This window comes from Parus major, chromosome 1, assembly GCF_001522545.3.
Source record: "Parus major isolate Abel chromosome 1, Parus_major1.1, whole genome shotgun sequence".
NCBI classification, from domain to species: Eukaryota; Metazoa; Chordata; class Aves; order Passeriformes; family Paridae; genus Parus; species Parus major.
This window is the reverse complement of record NC_031768.1, coordinates 10,595,013-10,616,442: the sequence shown is the minus strand read 5'-3', so window position 1 is coordinate 10,616,442 and position 21,430 is coordinate 10,595,013. Positions and strand designations below refer to the sequence as shown.

Here is a 21,430-nt window from a genome sequence, read left to right as displayed (position 1 = left end):
TCTATACTGGGAATAGATATTGTCACGTAAGTTATGTCTTCCGCCTGACTTAATGTCTTCTGATACTTCTAGCTGAACAAACTGGTGAATAATTAATAAAAATACAAAAGGGAATAGGAATGAACATGACAGCATGTTCATCACACGTGGTGTTATTGCTGACTAAAGCTGATACAGGAATGATCATGAAGCCTGCCACAGATAGAAGCTATCACCACCCCATGAGGAACTGCCCAGATGCACAATACAAGCAATACTCTACAAACAGCACACTCTCAGGCTTGCAGTGCTGTAAAGCAAAGGATAAAACACCACCCTAAGGGAAACTAAATAAATGCACTTGGTCATACTTATGACATTATCCGATACCTTGCTACAAAGAAATCTGCAATTATCACCTCTATCAATATAGAGAAGTCCTTCCAGTAATGGTGGTACTAAAATACAAGAAAGGACCAGAAAGCAATTCAGATTAAAACCCTGTCATGTATGATAAAAAAATAAAAATAAAAAATTTAAAAAATCTTTCTGAAAGTTCATAGAAAAAAAAATAATGTAAAAAATATTGCTTATTTTCCAACCAGAGTCTTGTTGGGAATTCTGTAATTAAATACTGTAATACTGTTGGAACAAAGGAATGTAATATTGAAGGATGCATGTGGGTTTTCCCAGTGCACCTGTGTTACTGAGTTTTCTAGCAGCACCTTTTCAGTCCAGCTGCACAGTCCTCCATCCAGAGAACTGAGATTCATTGTAGCTTCAGAGCCATAAGAGAGATGTGCAGTGCACACAATCAATAATATCATAACTGGGATCTAAACATATAGCAATGAAGAGGTGTATTAACACAAGGGAAAAAAGCTGAAAATTAAAAAAGAAGGAAATAATTTGAAAACTGCTGTAAGAATATCCTAAGAGAGAACAAAAGGCTCTTATTCTTTCCCCTGGAACAGTTTTAAGCTGTGTGGTGAAAAGGACTGCTGCTGTGAGCCAGGCACCCAAGACACTGCCCACAGCCCTCAGGGTCCTGAGGAGGGGCACTCTGACACTTTCTCCATAAAATGGGACATAAGAGAAAGGGGAGACACAAACATGTTCCTCTCTAAATGAATGCAACTGAACAAGCACAGGCAGTGCATGGAAACCTCACCTTCCTCCACCACAGCTCAGGCTGGGTGACTTTGATACCTGGCTGTCACAAACAAACAATTTGTTTTGCTGCATGTACTCATCACTGGGAAAATGAACCCTTCTTCAGTAAGAGAATATTCAAAAAAACCCCATATATTCCATTTACAATGCTTGCAACTCTTTGAGGCATTTGTGAAGAAAAGTAACATAGGAAGCATGCAGTGTAACCTTGATTTATGCAGCTGTACAGAGCTGAGTAGTAAAGAGCTCATGAATTATTAATCACATCTATCACTTGCAGCATTAATTGCCTGGTGACAGAAATCTTAGTGGACTCTGTCTGCTGAGTAGTCCTCTCAAAGGCAATTGAGAATTTGTGAATTCATGTTATTTCTCATCTCCCTACAGAAAATCAGTGCTATGAAGAAACAGACAAAGACGGTAGCTGAACTACCTACCCTGTCCCTCACTAGAGTGACAGTGTTTACTCAGGATGCTTCACACTCAAAAGAATCTAGTTCCCCTTCTTCAATGCCAAAACAAACACCAAAAGGAGCCACAGCATGTTTAGAAATGCATCACTTTCTTGCTGTTGGTTACTATACAGAAGGAACTTATGTGAGGAGGCCATTCATCATTCTTCAGATTTGAAGGAACACCAAGACAGGGCAGCTTTGAGATTCAGGGTGTCAGTGCTTTCTATGGTGGCACACAGCCCACTGCACTCCCACTGCAAGTCAGGAAAAGCCAAGGAATGGCAAATAGCTCTGGCTGGAGATCTCATTTACTTGGTTCTTGCTGCAGGACAGCTCAGAGCTGGGAAGAAGAGGACAGAACATGAGAGAAGCCTCCCTCTTACATCCAAGACCTCAGTTCAACTAAAATATTAGCAAGCACCCACTTTCCTGGCTCATTAAAATAGCAGGAAGGTATTTTAATTCTTTGCAAAAAGTTTTGACTCTGTCACTGCAGAACCACATGCTTTCTATTTAATGCCACTACAGTACATCCTGGTCACTATTACCTATCCTATTGTGTAACCTATGTAATTTATTGCCTTTAGATGGACAACAAAAACTTGTCTTTGCTCTCCCTGAAATACATTCACTCTTGAGGAAATAGTTTTTGAGAGGGTTTTATAATTGGATTTTTCTTTTATATTGCAATACAGTAATAATGCCTTCAATAGCAAGATTGCTTTTTGTCTATTGAATACAGAAATGGTCTTATCACAATATTCCATGTGATGCAAAACTCAGCATAAGCCTGAAGACCAAAAACTCAAATAAAACATTTTCAGCCATTGAAAATATTCTCTAAAATGCTCACATTTTAACAAATATAAATTATTTAGCAGTCAAATCTTAGCCATACATTATTTAAGGAAGTCATACTTACAAGCTACAGAAGCACCAAGGTCTTAAAATGCTAGCAGATAAATAATGAATATCTAACAAGAGGTCCTTGGAACTGACAAAACCCCAGTCAGAACCACGTCACAGCTAGGTTAGTTTGTAAGTTAGAGAATGCATTTCAGAAGAATTCAAAATAGGCAACAGAGCTTTTAAACTGTCCAAAAGCAAAACCTTAGAATTACAATTTCAAAGAGCGTTTTTTATATAAGTAATAAGTCAAGATGGAAATATTTGGGAGGCCAGCAACTGCAGCTGAAACTCAAATGGAGGTCAGAATTCAATCAACAGCTCAAAAGAGACAAAGCAAAAGAGAAAAGGGCTTTTTTGAAAAGCAGGAAACTGTGGAGAGCAGAAGAAAAAGAGAAATGACAATGAGGTGCTCCCAGTATCACAGCACTGCTTCTTCTTGGTTCTTAATACTTGAGGCATCACTTGTGGCTGCTTTCCTGGGAGCTGCTGAGAAGTGATGGAACATGCCCCGACTCTTACTGTAAAAGTGTACAAGACACAGCAGAGAGAGCTAAACCTGAGTTTTCAGAAGTTATCACAAGTGTATGCACCAGGAGCTGTGTCAACACAGGCAGGAGAGGGCTCCACATCCAGCTCAGCAGCCGCAAGGAGATGCACCCCGGGAACAAAGGAATGGCTTCATCTGAGGCAGTAACTGAAGTTTACATGGAGGATGTTTTAGGATATGCATGGGAAGGAAGAACCAGGTTCACACAAGGAATGAGGTGTTAGGTTGCTGATTACCTTTGGCAACAGCCAAGAAAAGTTTGCACAAACTTGGTGGAGGAGAACTAGGAAATAGAAATTGAAAGGGATAAGAATGTTTTCAAAAGCAGGTAAGTTACATGAATGCCTCCTGACTGGTCCTGTCTGAAGAGCTTATTTTTCTAAACAGGAATCAGTGCATCATCCATAAAATCATGGCTATCTGTCTGTGACAAGCAACCAGGACAACATGAACTTGTTCACTTTTCAGCAACTATCTCACATTTTATGCACAAGTTATTTGTAGTGGATGGCAGAGACAAAAGTAATGATTTTGTCATAATCAATGAAAATCAGAGCAGTGTGACCTCCATGCTGTGAGAGAGAGACAGAGCTCTCTGTGCCTGCTGTGTTGAGCACCCACAAAAGGCAAGGCTGCCTGTGGTGGCATCCCATCCTTTACTGGTGCCTCCAGTAGTACAACCAACCTCCACAGACTACAGCTCTAGTTTAATCCAGGACTGGCAAACTTCCAAACAGATATTTTCAAGGTGTAATTCTTGCCAGAGATCTTTTACCATCCTTTATCAGTAACACCTAGATTCAATAAAGCCCATGCAGAAATTAAAGGCATGAACTCCCAAAGGGCTTTTTGGCTTATTTCCCTATCCAGCTCCATATTGTACTAGTTTTCATATACTACCTTTCTAATCTAAAACTAGTCTGCTTTAAAAGTCACCCTCCTTTCTGCTAGGCAGCTTATTTTGTATACAGAGAGAAAAGCATTATGATTTTTTCCCCTTCTTCCATGATTCACTACACAATGATGTTTTAAAAAATAACATCCATCTCCTGAAAACGAAGCTATCTTATCTGTATTATACCAGCTACCAGATAGTTCTTAGCTACAGTCCTGAACATGCTAAGTATAATGTCTTATTTCAAAATACTGATTTTTCTCCACTATGGAAAGTACTTGGGCTTTATGTGCTATGTAGTAGGAAGTTGTGGTTTGTTTCAAACAAAATCTCTCTGCTGTTCAGTTGAGCAAGAGCTTTGTTTACTACAGCTTTCTGTGTGAAACATCTTCCTATATCTTCTCCATTCTCCCAAGCCCTCCTGATAACAAGTCTCTGATGGAGCCACTGTAATTGATTAGCACCATTCAAAGAAGACATACATGGAGAGAAGATCTATGACACTGCTGACTCTTGCATTATTTCCTTGACAAGCCCAAGGTAAATGATTAGTGCATTAAATCCCCAATGTAAGAAGCACCTAGCTCTTACAGAAGCAAGAAAAAAAGACTATGAAAATGCCAATAGACTGCACTATAAAAGCTGAAGATAGTAGAAGACACACAAACCCGTGCTTTTTTGGTAGAACTAAATGAGCTATATCTTACAGTCTGGTTTTGGTAATTCACAGTTGTAATTACCAATCTTCCAGGGTCAACATCTTCTGGTTTTTGTGCTGTTTGCCCAAGATTACAGAGTATAAAGAGGACTGCAGTGCTGTGATGCTTTAAGTATCCAGTTGGGGTTTTTTTTTATGGTGATTAATAAAGATAACTTCAATTAAATTTTAAGTTAGAAGTGGTATATGATACTTTGTATTGAAAGACTAAAGAAATGGCAATAAGCAACAACAAACAAAGAGAAAGTTAAGAGGACCCAACCTTTACCCTCTATGAAATTACTCATTTGTCTGAAGAAAATGCAGTTTTATAACTCATTTTATCCCCAAAAAATTTACCAAACTGAATTCCATCTACCTGTACAGTATAATTATTTTGCAGACTTTTTACTTCAAATTCAGCTGGTGGTATAACCCACCTGTTTTCCTCCTCCAGGTCTGCGAGGATTCTCTCCAGTTCCCCTCTTTCCTCACTCTCCAGAGAAATCAGGATCTGGGCAGGGCTTCGGGGCTGGCTCAGGGGGGACTCCTGGTTCAGACTTTGGCAGTAGTGCTGGATTAACAAGTGTTCATCATCACTGGAAAACAGAGGAGGATAAAACAGGCTGTTCCCTTCCTTCTTTTCAACCTCACAGTGAATACGAGGAGATGAGTCACTCCCAGTCTCTCATTTCTTACAAAGAGATTTGCTGAACTCTTTGTAACCAACAGCAGAGTGATGCACCTTAAAGCAAAATCTGCTGACCTGTTTCACTGAGTCTCTGGTAATTTTCCTTCTCTGCAGAGACCACCTCCCTCCTTCTCTGCTTCTCAGATGCTTAATGCCAAGTTTTGCAACAGCTGACAACTTCAGCTCTCCTGACAAACTTCAATTAGGAATTTACTTGAAAAAAGAAAACAATCTTCTGCTGTCTGAGCTGCATTGTGGAAGGGTCATTCAAGCAAGGCCAATGCATTTTTTTTTGTACCTACCACCTCTCCTTATGTAATAAGTGTGTGTTTTATTTATCTTTTTTTTCTCTGTAACATTCTAAATTAGGTAAACAAAAAAAAACCAAAACAAACCCTGAACTAATATAATGGAAGTATGTTATCTTCCACTCATATGTTTGACTTTTTTAAAATTTAAAAGTGATGTACACTGTTAGAATACAAATATATTCTGTTTAATACATATGATCCCCTTTTCTATTTCTATTGCCCCTGAAGCTGTCTGGCATCTGAAACAGAAATATCTCTAGAAGAGTAAAGGAAATACAATTCTGAAGACCTCGATCACCTCCCAGAACTACACAGATTGTTTCAAGTGTGGTTTAGGTGCTAAGGAGATGAATCCAAGCCCTAAGCAATGCAACTTACACAAGCAGTCACTGAGAAACCATGAAAGGTTTCCCTTGACACCATAAGACAGGGTCAATAAAAATGACACTGCTGCTGGAGATTGCATAGAACAAAATAATTCAGTCTAGTCAGTCTAGGGTTTTTTCCTGTTATGCTTCTAAACCAGAATTTAACAGGCATTTTGAACAGCTGATATTGTTCAAAAATTATAATTTTCCTTGTTTTCATTTTGTTCCTGAAAATGTTAATGATGCAATTTTATGACTGCAGAAGAGCCAAAGCAATGTAGAACACATTAACATTAGTTCATAAAAGAGAATTATTAATTTTTCACAAAAGGAGAGGCTTGCCAGTTCCTAAATTTATACTTTTCATGGAACACTATGACTTCCTTCAAACCACTGCTTTGCATTTATAAATACTCTTATGGGTGTTAAGTGAATTAACAGTGAACAAGTGAGATAACTATTGCAGTATAATGTCACTTTACAAGCATACTCTTTTTGTGTGATTTTCAGCCTGCACAGATATTTTATATACCATTGCAGTGACACTACATAATGAAACATTTTTTGATATATAAATATATATATTGTGTTTTTATTTCCTGCCTTCTTTGTTTCCATCTATCACTCTACCTGTACTGATCAGCCAAATAATCCAAACCCTGCAAGTTTATACTTAAGAATAATCTGACAAGCAAAACTGAAGTAATTACAGTTCTGAATTCATGGTAAGCTTTGATTTTGCTGCAATTTGTATCCATCTGGATAATATTTCTTCCAAAATTCAAAATGCACAGTTCTATTCTCATTTTAATAGTACAAACTGAGGAACAAAGTGGATCGCTAACTTACTAATTGAATCATGACAATACAACTTCCAGTTGATCAAAAAATGAACTGAACAGTAAAATAAAAGTGTAATACAAGAGATACAGTATATGCATGATTTCTGTGACAAGGACATTGAAATATTTCAGTGGGACAACACAGAATTCCATCCATTAGAGCATTACTACTATCCATAATAATACTAAATGAACGTACTACTTGGAAACAAAGTTTAAAGTTTTCATTAATTGCAAGAAACTATACTGACATTGCATCTATATTAGTTTTGAGATGACATTTTAACTTTCCCCTTTTACCAATATATTAAAAGAATGTACTTGGTTCTACAGGGGTTTTTCTTTCAAAGGCAACAATTGTAGGCAACAGTCCTTCCAAGTCAAAAGAGAAACTATTTTGAATCAAAGAAACAGTTTTAACACTATCCAAGAACATCATGAGCTCACAGGCTCAGTCAACCTCATAAAATGCTATTTATCTGGAATCTCAACTTAAATGAATAAAAATTGGCCAGAATTCTATGTTGTAAAGGAGTGCTAAAAATTTAATTGACTGAATTTTCAAAAAAACCCATCCCTTAAACTGTGATAAGGATGAGATCATTTAGAATAGTTAAAAACGTTTTTAGAGAAGTTGAGGTTTTCATATCTGATTGATTTAGAATCCATGCTATGGCTTCCCCTACACAGTTAATGAACCAAGATCAAATTTTCAAACACACCCATGACATAGCTGCTTCTGTGCTGTCTTCAGAAACATTACACACAGTTAGTTCCACATCCTTTTATTCAGAGAATAAACAAGACCAAGAATATTATCAGAGGTAAACCACAAAGGGCTTTAGTGAGATATCAGATTTAACTACTTCTTAAAAATCAGAACTTTTATTTATAACTCTACATTTAAAGTAATAAAATGAATGCTTGTCATTGATCTGTCCAACTTACAGTTTACTACTGCTAGTATCTCACAGTGATGATCAGTCCCTCCTGGCTTACTCTTGCAATGTATTTCAGGTATTTATAGACCAAAGGTTTCTGTTTAGCCTCACTGATGTTTTGTATGACACTTTTCCCACACCAACATTTTCTAGCTTACAGCAATTTTACCATGATTAAGCTTGCACTAAGATAGAAGGGGGATTTTTGAATCTTTGTCCTTAGAACTCAGCAGATGATGACCATATTCTGAATATGGAAATTATTTGCTGAATACATCAGTAATTTTTGGAAATAAATTAGTGGTTTTAATTTTGAAGGTATCAATCATTTGTTGTATAAATTTGGTATTAAGCTATAAACCATTGATCCAGACACTATGATACAAATTTAAAGGACATAAATACATGATTAAATTGAACCAGATGTGATACATGGCCATGCAAATTCAGCTCTAGAAAATTTCATTCCAAGTTATTAATCTTCACCAGAAAATACATGTCAAAACCATGAAAACAGTCTTACTTACATGCTCTCATTTGGTGAAATACTGTCATTTAGGTAAGAACCATTGGTGTTCTCCATTTCTGCTAGCCTGTGGAAAAAAAACAAGACTCATTAAAACCAATTATGTTTTTCAAAAACCTTGTTTGTTCTAACATTCTGGAAAGAATTAAAGAGCGTGATGTTTCTGATGAATTTGAAACTCAAATAAATTTACACTCGCTGCTGATTACCAAAAGGTTTTGCAATAAGCTATCACAAAAGATTGTTACAATGGCCTGGCTAAACTCACTGCTAAGTTTTCAGCTCTTTCTCTGAGGTTCTATTCCAATTTCTCTTCGTTAATTAATTCCAAAATCAAAGAAAAGCCTTAAGATGCCAGGGGATTACACAAATTGCTTTGTACCTGGCAATATCATTGTCAAAACTGTAACGATCAGTCATTTCTCATTAGTTTTCACACTCAGCCCCTCCTAAACGTCCTGCATAATTCAGAAACACCTCTCCTGATCAAGTGATACTGGAGGAGAGAAAGAGGCCACGAATAATTATTTTTCACTACCTCAGTCCTTGAAAATTTACTTTCTTGGTGGAAAAACATTTTCTTATTTGCACAAATAATCCATTTGTTGATTCTTAGGAGCAGTATGAAAGCAGAGAATTTAACTAAAGCAGTGATATATAACTACTTTAATCCTCCAAATCAAGAAAAAATCCTGTTTGTGGTATTTCATGAGGTGAGTTAGTATTATAATGACACCTGAGATTTATATGACAGTTTGGAGGTTTCCACTCTTCTCATTTGTACTGTTATATCAGGGTCCATATTAAAAACTAAACCCTATGCAGAATCATAAATGGGTTTGGGTTGGAAGGGGCTTTTAAAGGTCTCCAGTCCAACCCCCTGCACTAAGCAGGGACATCTTCCACTCAAACAGGTGTCTCAGAGCCCTGTGCAGTCTGATTTTAAATGTTTTCAGGGATGGGGCATCTACCACCTCTGTGGGCAACCTGTTCCCAGTGCTTCATCATCCTCACTGCAAAAATTCCTTCCTTACATCTAGTCTGAATTTGTCCTCTTTCCATTTAAAATACTACCTCTTGTCCTATCACCACAGATCCTGATATTAAAATATCAGTAACTGAATGTACAGCTTAATGAGAACCCCAAGGGACCTAATGACCAATTCTGACCACAAAGGTTCTCTGATAGGCAAGTTAGGATGGGCTGGTTAGCAGCAACCACAGACGATGCTCTTGCATCCCAGAGCCTGTAAAGCAAAACCCCAAATTTTATGTTTCTTTAAGAAGTGCTCAGGTAGCCTTTAGCTCTTCTTTTTTCTTTTTAAAGTAATTTTAGAGAAAGATCTGCCTAATGTCCAGCTGGTCTCATACCTGCTAGCATAATGTTCAATGCGTGAATGAGTATCATCGTGTGAGAGCTGAGGGGACGAGGCAGGCCTATAAGGCAGAAAACACTGATTAATCACAAACAATACCCCTTTAAAAGTAAAAAGACACTTAGCTATGCCTATACCCTCACATCTCTTTGCCTTATGCCACCTTTGATAAAAAGCAAGTTAGAAGTCCAGGCGCTGTGTGTGCCTCCTCAAGCCATCGGTGCAATGTTTTGTGGTGCCACACTGGGCATCCTGACCATTTGCAATCCATCTGCTGCCACGATTCTTCTTCACACCAACTCCCAAAGAAGCCTTTTTCCAAAGGATTTACAGAAGAGCTTTCACCCTGGTTTTCCCTTCACACCTGCCTCCTTCATTGGCATTTCTGCTTCAAATGCAGCCCTCCACAGGCTGCGGAAGTCCTGCTGGGAAGCTCTCCTCTGCCTCCCACCCTGCTCCAGCGTCTGCTTCCAGCACATCCCACTTAAAAGAGCCTTTAAGAATTATTCCACAAGCAACTAGAAATAAATACAAGAAGCATAAAATGTCTGAAATGAGCCTTTAATAACACACTGCAGACACTGATGATTTTGCCTGTCTTTCAAAAGTTGCAATCTCAGCGGTAGCTCAGTGTGTTATACAGGGGGACACTGCATTATGTTGGGCTTTCTGCCTGAATGATGGCATGGGGTCTTCTTCAGATTTCTGTTGATGAAAACAATCCATAGGACTTTTCTCATCAATTACAGCCTCAGCTCTGGAAAACATCAACATTAAACTATGTTTCCCATGCAGCTCAGATGGCACCCTTTGCTGCAACGTGGGATTTAGCCAATCTATGTGTGGTGAGGTGCCAGACTAACAAAGAGTGATGCAGCTTCCCAAACTGTATGGCAATTTCATACCTTTCAACTATAAATTGAAAAAAAAATTGTATTTTCAATATAAATTTCAACTGCCCTTTATTTCATCTCCGCTGACTCTCCTTCTGAAACTCCTGACTGAGGAAGGAGTTTCTCCCCATTTTGAATTGTTGGATACTGTGGTTCAGGCTGGGACTGCCTGAAATTGATTGTATTGCATCCCACAAGCTGGCAAGTTTTGCATTTACTTGTTTTAAACCAAAATTGTAATAATCTTCTGGTTTTTAATGTTCCTGTGTTAGGAGTTTGACAATCCTGCTGTAAATCTACAGGACTTCTCAGCTTCCAGGTTTCTAATCAGACTCCAAAGGGCTCTAGATTAGGATCCTTCTGAATTCATAGCTATATGCTGGATACACACAATTCATCATCATTAATATCTCATCTCACAGAACAGCGAAGTTTTTCCTCTAAGACATTATAGGCCAAGTATAACAAATTTCATTTTGTCTTTGAAATGAGCTTTGGCCTCTAATTTTACTCATCACATATTCAAGCATTACAGCACATCAGAGGACAAATACTCAGTTTCACAGAGTTCCTCAGTGCAGCAGAAATACAGTGGATGGGCAACTGCTTCTCTGTGACTTGATATCCCATTCTGTGTAAAAACGTGAAGGGAAGGGAGGGGAAAAGGATGCCATTTCTTTAGAGCAGCGGATCATGGCACAAGATAACAATGGTCTTCTGATAAATTACAGTTACGGTCATTTTTTCTATTTTTTTGTCATACAGCAGATGTTAAGCTGGTCTTAACCGGTGCCATCAATGAAAGAAGAGGTCTTGTTTTCAACACACACACAAACGTTGATGCTAAATTAATACTGTGCATGGACTAGGAAATATGTGCTAAAAGTAGTTTCAGTTTTGAGTTGGATCATTCTCTCAGTGCCTCACACTCTGACATTGCTCATGCATTTGGGACAGCACTTGCTTGGGACCTACTGGGCAATGAGATGCCTCTTTTTGCAGTACTGCATGGCAAAAAGTCAGGCCTGACTGCATGAATATATCCTTGCTGCCTTGAAATTATGCTGTAACTTCAAAAGTGACCAAGTTGTGTAATATATATAAAAATACATATTTTTTAAAAGACAACAAGTTGCTGTGTAACTTGGAGCTGATTCTGCCAGCTGCAAGCAGGGAGTGAGTCTACAATTCCAGGTTTGTCTCTGCTTCAGAACATACTGCAGGGGAGATGTACCTGAAACAGCTTTCTAGAAGTCTGCATAAGAAAACAGACTTGCTAGAGAAGCATTGCTTTGTGTGGAACTCAGCTGCTCAGAGATACTTTTGCCAGGCTCTGAGCAAACTTGAGAACAACTGTATTTTATGTACTCTTAGTGGCCACCTGTGCTAGAGCTCACAGCACAAATATCCAGCACATCTAATCAGCTCAAACAGTCAGCAGGATGGCTGAGTGGCACAGCCAATATTTAGCCAAGATAACCACCCCTTTTACAAGGGCTCCACAGCTGCCTTGTTCATGCTGGGGTCTGCAGGAGCAGCCTGGGAGTTCTAGCCAAGTCAAGTGGTGACCAAGTGGCAAACACCACCTTCCTGCAATTCCCTGCACCCCCAGAGACCTGGCTGGCAGGATGAGGGTACTTTTCTTTGTTTAGCATTTTAGTTGATGCTTCCTGAAAGTGTAGAAACAAGTAAATTGTATTTCCATCATTGCACCATCACAGTTCAAGTAAAAAGATACAAATTCTCACAATTTGTGAACTGTCCCTTTAATGCCTGGCAAACAGCGTATCTTGGACAAAATACTGGACAATAATCAGTAATAGCCATTAATTTTCAACAACAAAAAAATATCTATTTATAAACAGTTCCCTGTATACCACATGTTGGTGTCAGAAGAGCACTAGCATTGCTAAGTGCTGCCAGGTGATGCTTTTCTGAGGCACTTCAAGGATAACCAGAAAAGTGGCACGAGAGCACCAGAAAAAGGCATGAGTGTAGAAAACATGGAGAAGTTTTATGATAACTGGTTTGTCTGCTGAAGCTGGCATCACCCTGTAACCGAGAAACGGCTTTAAACCTGGGTAGCTCAGTAACTTGAATTGCAGGTCAAGTGCTATAGCATGAAGGAAAGAAATAAAGTTAGCAGAACAAAATTAAGGGCAATTCTTTCCAGCCACTATTAATTTCTTATTTTTCTGCTTTGTTGTCAGACCAGATGGAAGGATTATGCTCCAGAAGATACCTGAGTTAGTCTGACAAAAAGTGCAAACTCTCTGCACAAATCCTGTTCCTCAGATATTACATGTGTTAAACTCCCTGTGATATAAAACTGCGAACCTTTGGTGTGAAGCTATCGGTGTAGGCACACCACAATGTCATTACTACAAGTAACTAGAAATAACCATGTTATGACAGCCTAATTTCATATTATGTCAGACACAGCAATGGTATTCCACATGATCCAAGCTTTCTCTGAATGTTACTTTTGACTTTGAGATTGTTCTGAAATGTAAGGAATCTAGATCCATAGCTGCATCTATAAAAGTGCATCCTCAAGCTCAAAGCGCCTCTAATTCAGCTTGGCTCCACACTTTTGGCATCTCTGTGGGTGAATTCTCAGCCATATGAGGTTTGCAGTATTAGATGTGCTTCTTGGTTGCTTAAACTTCCTAGAGGTAGAACACTTCCCTTAGCTTCCCAAGGGTTTGTGCTCCCAATGAAAATTATAAATCACTATTCCAATGTATACATTTCACTCGTTTATTCTACAAAAAGTTCAATGGAGTTGCAAGCCATATACAATTTACCATATAGAAATATAAAAAAATCTATTTATTAGTTTCTCATAAGTTATCAATATTTGAATTAAAATTAATCCTTATTTAACATTATTCTAGAAACATCTGTGTAACACTAGAAGTAGCAAATGCCACAATGGTAAATATATATCTACCTTTAGTTTATGCTGAGACTATTACTACAACAGTAAGACAATGCATGTGCTGGAGTGGTGCAAGAATGAAAATCTATTCCACAGCTGAAAACCCCATGTTCTTTAACTTCTGAAAAAATACAGTAAACATTTCCCCATTTCAACCTGCCTCCACAAATCTGAATGTATCTAAAAGACTGTAATAAAATACTCAGTGAGCTCTGGATTAAATGGGGCACTCGAGTGTGCACGGTTGCACATAGCACCAAATTACAGCTTTATCTGCAAAACTGTGTCATTCCTGAAAACTGAATTAAATCCATATCAAGTTCCATCTCTGTCTTTCAAAAAGCATTTAGTATACATTCAGAGGGATTGACACTTATTCAGAAACACAGGCTTTTAAATGACAAACTTTGATAAGCATTAGTAGGTCTGCACAAAACCCCTGTTAATTCGATGAAAAATACATACTCCAGAAAGAGTACAAAAGTACAAAATCCATGACTGCTGGAAATTCCAGGATTTATCTCATTCTACTCATTTGGGATCAAAACATTCCTTCAGAGTGTGCATCAAAGGAAATAATCATAAAGAAAGAAGGAAATGATCTCATGTAAAACTAAATGAAGAAATAAACAAAAAGAAAAAGTGAGGGAGCGCAGCAGCAGTAGCAGCAGCAGCACACTTCAGCAAAAGTACTCACGCAGAATCTACTGGCCAGAAGTTGATCAGAGTAACAGGACTGCAAGACAAAAAATGAGGAGGTGAAGAGAAAGGCAGAAGAAACTCAGCAGCAAAATAATTACAGAAAGTTTAAAAAAAAAAGTCACAATAACTAAAAAGCAGAAATCCAACAGACCAACATGAATGGCTGTGAAGAGCAACCAACCAAAAAGTGAGAAAAAAAAACCTCGGAATATAAAATTTAAAAAGAGAAAGAGAAAGAGCGAGAACAAGCTGCATGCAATTGCCATTAAACAACTGATTAAACGTGTAAAGAACCAAAGGGAGCTGGGTTAAGTCATTGATTTCTCCATGTGCATCATTACTGCTTTTTTTCCCATGAAGACATCAAAGTCATTTAATAAGACTAAATTTATAGGCTGAGAAAAGAAGAAATCATCTAGGAAGGTCACAAATACCGTAGCCTAATTAAAAAAAGAAAACCAAGGAAAGATACCCGTTTGGAAGAAAAAAAAATAATAAATGTATCATTAGCCTCCAAATTGCACATCAAACTTAGAAGTCTGTAAGACTGCCAGTAAGACTGTGAGTATTTTTTTTTTTAACTGAAGCTGAAGTTCCTGTATAAGGACAGGTGAAAGCAGATAAAGGCAATGACAACTGGAAGCCCAGCTTGTGTTTTCCTGCCAGGCGAGGTAAACAGAAATGAAAGACATAAAGAGGCTTTATGCATTTAGGAAGTGAAAGGAGTTGGCACCAGCTGGGGAGCTCAAATAGTGTACCAAATGAATTGCTACTTAAACACTTCAGAGCTACTCACGTTTCCATGTTGTCTCCCTCCAAGACAGTCTGCACAGGCAGGTAGCCCATTCGTGGGTGCTTTGCAAAATATCTTTTTGTTCGAAATTTGTTTTTTAGTACCTTGGCAAAGTCACGGACGTCTTCTCCTGAAGTTGTCTGAAAGCCACAAATCACAATGAAATCATCTGTCATGAGGTTGTCACTGTGTTTCAGTTGCCTCTTCCTTTGCTGGGTCAGTTGGAAGAGCTGTGATCACACCAAGCAGAGCTGCCAAAGGGTTGGTCCCCAGAACCACAAATTTTTTTTGTCCATCACTGTCACCTTACAATGCACTACACAGACACTGCTAGTGGGGAGGAAGGAGGGAAAGAGAAGTTTCAAAACCCCCTGAGAGGCTCATGCCTCACCTCAGGTGATCTCAAGAAGACAAGCAATAATTAGACCATAATTTGTCATTTCCTCACCTGGCTGTGGGGGTACTCTCTGCCTATTTTTGGTTCAGCACTAAAATGGCTGTAGTGGAGGACACACAGCCAGTCCGTGTGTCCAGCTGGGTGCTTCACTGTCTGGATCCCAACTCTTACCACACGCTTGGCAGGCATCTCCATCTCATGGACTTGTCAATCTATGAAAGTCTCTAGGCACCTTTTCTTTCCAGTTTCCCTCCTCAGCCTTCTGTGCCATTAGTATTTTGATCAAAGGGGAAAAAAAAGCAGGTGAGAGCTTCTGAAAGCTCTCAGATCAGTTATTTCTTCCTGTACCTGTTCAATGTGAAGCTAGCAGGCATTTAAGATCAATACTCTGAGGAGAGAACAATTTGCATGAAGTTTTCTACTCCCTTGCCCTGAAGCAGCCTTCCTTTGCTGCTGTAGAGACCAGTAGAGGAGCACAATGTAGATTTAGAAAGACCAGAAATAGTCAGGAACAGTTTCAAGGATGTCTGCTGTGAAGATGCAAGACTTACTGAGAGTCTGACGAAGAATCAGACAATTTTATGATGAATTTTAATGTAAGACTTCAATTACTTCAGTCAGGCTGCGCTCCCTTCTCTGAACCTGGCAGAAACACTAGACCCTGAAGTACTGATCTTTTACAGTAAATTAAGTTCCTCCTGACCCACATAACAATATTGCTCCTCCAATCTATCTAATTTAAAGGAAAGAAATTAGGGAAAAGTTAATCTTTCTGACATTTTTACTGACTCCTATGCCATCTGCATAGAGGGGAAGGACGTGCTGGAACCTATCAGTTAAGCCAACCTTCACTGAGCTGCTCAAACACACATACATAGATTTTTAAAAGGCTGAAAAATTAAAGATGCCCTGAAAAAATATCTGCAGAAAGACTGAAAAGCCTTAACAGAAAAAGCAAATATTATGCCTGTACTTACAACACCTATGAGCTTCATGTAAAGCTGGAAAGAATTTGGCTCCCTATCTAGTCAGTCTGTCTGGCAGGAACACTCAGTGTAAGCAATGACTGGCAGAGAAGTGACACAGCAGAACCTATAAGCCAGTACAGCAGCATTTGTATTTTCAAGAAACTAAGATAATGGTTGGTAATATTAAGTATTCCTTCCTTAATTAATCTGAAGTAAAGACATTTGGGGAAGGGAGGGATAAAGTGTGCCCAGACCACCCAGAGGACTCCAGAAAGGTGATTTATTGAGGTGGCTCCCTGCCCATGCCCCCTGGAGGAAGGAATTCCCTCTGCTGAATTCCATCTGCAATGCCTGCCAGGAGAGCTCTTAACCAGCTTGTCATCAAGAGAGCACACAGAGCACATCAGCTGGAAACACAGAAAAACTTTTAATATTTAATCTCAGTATAAATAGACTAAGCACAGCTTTCTGTCCAGCTGCTCACCTGTGCCATTTATAACCATTTATTTATGCCCTGTCTATTTTTGATGTTGAGAACACTTTCTATTGCATTTGACTGTAATTTGGATTGAGTGTTTTCAGGTATCAGCAATGAAACATTCTTTGTTTCAGCCTTCCTGGGACTGCTCTCCCCCCTCTCTCCCCTGAACCTTTTCTATTACAACCAAACAGCAAAATGCTGTGTTTGCACAGAAGCATCCCAATCTAGCTGGTACCACAAGAATCTCAAGAAGAAAATATATCTTCTAGCAACAACTAAAAGCATCAGACACCTCTCATACGATCCAACTGCCATTTAAAAAATGTTCAAGGAGCACAAAAAAGGCAAAGATAATGTGATTATTACATGGACAAGATGATAAACAGGCTATTTTCAGCCAAACCTTCTGATTTACCCCACAGATGTTTTATTACATATGATTTTCAGAGTAAAATCATCCAAATCTAAACTTCCAGCACAACTCATTTATGAGGAAGAAATAGTGGAGTTTCAGCATCCCAGCTCTCTTAAATCAAAGCAACATATAGGCAGATGGGTTGAGCATGTTCCAAACCTATTCTGAAACCAAACTATTTCATAAGAAATAGTTATTTTTCTTCACCTAGGAATAGCTTTACCACCAGCTGACTTTTCCCAGTTTGGTTTAAGAAAGTGTCCTGCCAACCCCCCTCCCCAGACCTCAGCCCTGAGTGGAAACCCCAGCTGTAGACAGGTCTGTCAGTCTGACACACTTCCTTCCAACAAGGTGTTTTTTATGTTTGTGTGTCACTGTTCATTAAACCCTAACAGAAAAATCATCCTACATTTACATCTCAGTCTATAAGTTGTCGCCTATCCTTTGTTTGAAACCTCTCTAAAAGTCCTATATCTTTGAACAATAAATTGAGCTGTGCTCCCTTCAGGAATAATCGTTATAATTTTTCTGTCTAAATGAAAACCAGGCAACTGCCTTGCCCTTATTCTGACTCAACCTTTTGCAAGAGAGAGAAAATTATCACATCCCTCAGGTATTTAGCATGAGTTCTCAAAACTCCCCTAAGCAGAATTAAAGACTGCAGTGCTCAAAAATTTCTTAATACTAAGAGGGAGGGAGAATAAAAATATCAGAACACTTCAGTGTGCACATCAAATTATTGCAAAGATATTATCAAAGAATGCATCACATGTCTTGCATCTGCCAAAATGCATTTCATGATGAGAGATTAGTGTGGAGGAAGACTGATAAATGCTCTGCCACTTGCATACTCTTTTTCATTCATTTAGAAAACAATTACAAACTAGACATAGCTTCAGTGGATTTTCAGTACCCCAATACTTGGGTAAATTTTTTGTAATAGCAGCTACACAAAAAGAAGTGGGGCTTGCTGTGTGTCACATTCAGTTCCCCCTCCACCCCAGTTAATCCTTCTCTAATTCAGCTGGCTGCTTGTGCAGCCAGGCACGGCACATTAGCACGGGTTGCTGGAGTTCAGGGAAAAATCCACTGGCTGTGAATGGTTCTTTATTCTGATCCAGCAAGCTGGACATGGTGGCAGGTTTTCTGCTCACCACCACGTTCACCTCTTAGTAATCTGTATTTTCAGGGACAACACAAACCTGCTGGAGGCAGCACTGCAATGAGTTGCTGCAGGCTAGGGGTGCACCTCATAATCCTTTTTTATTTTTCTTTCCTCAAAACACATCAAAAGGGTAAGAAAATAGTTGGGAGATACTGGTTTGTGCACTCTGTTCACCACTCACAAATCTCCCACGTTGTTTCTTAGCAATAATAAGAGTAGCAAAGTGCAAAGCAAACCCACAGTCAATCCAGGAGGGAGGGGTTCAGGTGGAAGGAAGGCTCCCAGGGAGTCACTCACTCACTCACTCACTCACTCACTCACTCACTCACTCACTCACTCACTCACTCCCTCACCCTGCCTACGACTCAGATCATGAGATTCTGCTCTAGGAATGCCTGCAATGGAGAAGTCTGTTCAGACCTGCCCGAGCAGCACCAGATTCACTCTGCCTTGTGCAGCAGTTCAGGCAAATCGCCCTTCCAGCAACCTCCGTCCCTGGGGGACAGCGCTGAAAACGCCAACGAGAACTGACAAAGAGCCAGCAAATGTGCATTGGCTGCCCCTGCAGAGACTCCCTGGAAATATGGCCATTGATAGGTAAAAGCTATCAAAAGATAGATAATGCAAGTAACTATCCGTAAGTTAAAATTAACAAAAAACCTAAGCTTGCTTTACTATAATATTTTAGGGGCATTATTTTTTTTTCTCTCTTTTGTAGGTCTCTAAGAAAATCTGAGAGTCTTTACTGCACTTTTGATATGCATTTTTGCTTGGATGAAGATTTAAAGACTGTTCATATTATTTTATGAGGCTATTCCAAGTGTAATTTTGATGCTTTATTTTCACCATTTATGACTACCAGCAGATGAAAGAGTAGGAATAATCCTATCTCACCACGAAATGCTGACCAGAGTGCACTGCTTCGAAACCAATACAAGCAATAGCAAAGGCAGCTGAAAACTCATTCTTGCTAGGTGGTGGAAGTTTAACTTTAGAGTGTCTCTAATTTATGCCCCTTTGCTCTGGTCCTGAGAGGCCAAAAAGAAAAAAGGGCACACTAAGAGAGAAATCCAGAATTTTCTTTGCCAGCTGTCAGGTGTGAAAAAATCATTTATGCAAAACCAATCCTTTTGGAAGCTGTGAAAGAAGGGTGAAGACCCTCACCACACCATCCCTGCAGCACCCTGTACTGAACACCCTGCCTTCCCTGCTTCAGAAATGAAATCCACCTTGCAACATGACAGCTTCCCTGGAATTTTATATCATCAAGAGATCATACAATACAAAGGTACCATGAAATAATGAAGAACTTAAAAATGCAACCATACTGTTGTGGGTGAAAGCAAGTGAAGCAGCAACTTGATGAGGAAAGGAGGAAAAAAAATCACACACTGATGTGGAGAAATTCAGACCTTGGGACCCAAGATCTGAATGAGTATTTACACAAATCATGTGCTTCCAGGAGGATCTATAAAGTGACCTATAACACTGAACATGGAACAAGTCATTAGCACACAACAATACATTACAACACAGAACTGTGCAAACAATGAACTTTAGTTTACTTCAAACCATTGGAGTATCCTTGACTAAGCACGGAAAATTGCTGATATGTTTAGTATATAAAATGAGATTTAATACTGGGGGAGGGAAGAAAAGCAGTCCTAACACTTCATTACCTTGCACACAGGAAAAGAAGGTTTTCCTTTCTACCTAAGAAGGGACAGTAAGGGTCAGTAAAACAGCTACTTACTGGTGTGCAATATTCCACCATGGGATAGTGCATTTTGTGACCTTTTGCAACACGGCCAGAGAAGAAGCAACTTTGGCAGATGTCATAGTTAAAGTGCTTTAAACTTCTGTACCTAAAAGAGGATAAAAAAGAAAATTTCATGGCTTCAGAGCTTTGCATATGACTGCTTCATATCCCCCATCAAGTTTGCTGTGTTAGTAAATTCTCTTCTGTGAGATGTCACACAGTATGCAATGCCCAGAAATGCTCTTCTGCCCTGAGGGACAGGTACTGCTGCCTCAGATGTTTGTCAAAGATCTCAATCTTAAAAAAAATTTCTTATATTGGGCAACAGTGAAGTTTTCTACACATTCACTCACCTTTAATATATGAAAGACACTACCACACTTTTTATTTCTATGACAATAACTTCAGATCTTTTGCTCTTCGTCATGATTCCTTAAACAGAATGTCCTCCAGGAGGAAAATTCAAAAAAAGTAATGCCCTATCAGTAAGTCAGTCACTCTGGCAACCCCCTTGTGTCCTTCCTAGCACATCTATAAAAACAATTTTCCTGTAGAGCATTCCATCCATGCAAAACTCCAAATGCACTTTTGGGCCATTATTTAATCTCATCAGCTCTATGAGGCAGCTAACTGTTGTATCTGCTGTGCTGAAGAGGTTGAAAGTGCCGGAGGCATAAGGGTTGTCTTGTTCCAAATACACGAAGCAGCTCAGCCACAACGACCTCAAAAGAACATTGTTTTACATGAACTGGGTGCACAGTATTAGCTTTCTAAAAGCCTCCCAATACAGAATCCTTTTGTCAAGTGTGTACACAGGGTTTCAATGACTTGCAAAGACAGAGAAAAAAATCTGCAACAGACAGATTCTACTATCATGATAATAGATTTGTTATATAAATTTAAGAGACAGATGAGATCAGTCAAGTAAAATTAGACACAAACACAGAGCTCCAGTGTCTGCTTCCCGAGTTTTTGGTGCTTACAACAGGCTATCCATTCACTTGCCATCCTTTGATATTTCTAAGGGCTGCACTTTTCAATTCCACCTACTTGTCTTTGGCTGGTTTATACAAAACTGTGTAAGTAATACAGTAGTTCATAAACCATATCTGGGAATGGGAAAATTAGACTTTGTGGATGTGTTGAATTACTAACATCCAATCCATAGCTCTTCCTCAGTAATATTTATCACTTCCCAGTTAAGTG

At 39.0% G+C, this 21,430-nt stretch overlaps 1 protein-coding gene across 17 annotated transcripts in view; it reads right to left on the bottom strand.

Moving 5' to 3' along the window:
• The window catches only part of DMD (dystrophin), a 1,134,919-nt gene that overhangs the window by 22,892 nt on the left and 1,090,597 nt on the right, over window positions 1-21,430 (bottom strand). For 13 of the 17 annotated variants that reach the window (XM_015620877.3, XM_015620912.3, XM_015620930.3 and 10 more), the window contains 6 exons: window positions 20,219-20,330; window positions 15,043-15,179; window positions 14,242-14,280; window positions 9,706-9,771; window positions 8,336-8,401; window positions 5,096-5,254 (listed from right to left, as the gene is read on the bottom strand). In XM_015620877.3, coding sequence (XP_015476363.1) covers window positions 5,096-5,254; window positions 8,336-8,401; window positions 9,706-9,771; window positions 14,242-14,280; window positions 15,043-15,179; window positions 20,219-20,330 — 579 coding nt within the window. The remainder of the gene's footprint in view (window positions 1-5,095; window positions 5,255-8,335; window positions 8,402-9,705; window positions 9,772-14,241; window positions 14,281-15,042; window positions 15,180-20,218; window positions 20,331-21,430) is intronic. The other 4 variants (XM_015620886.3, XM_015621004.3, XM_015621020.3 and 1 more) reach the window with 2 other exon arrangements.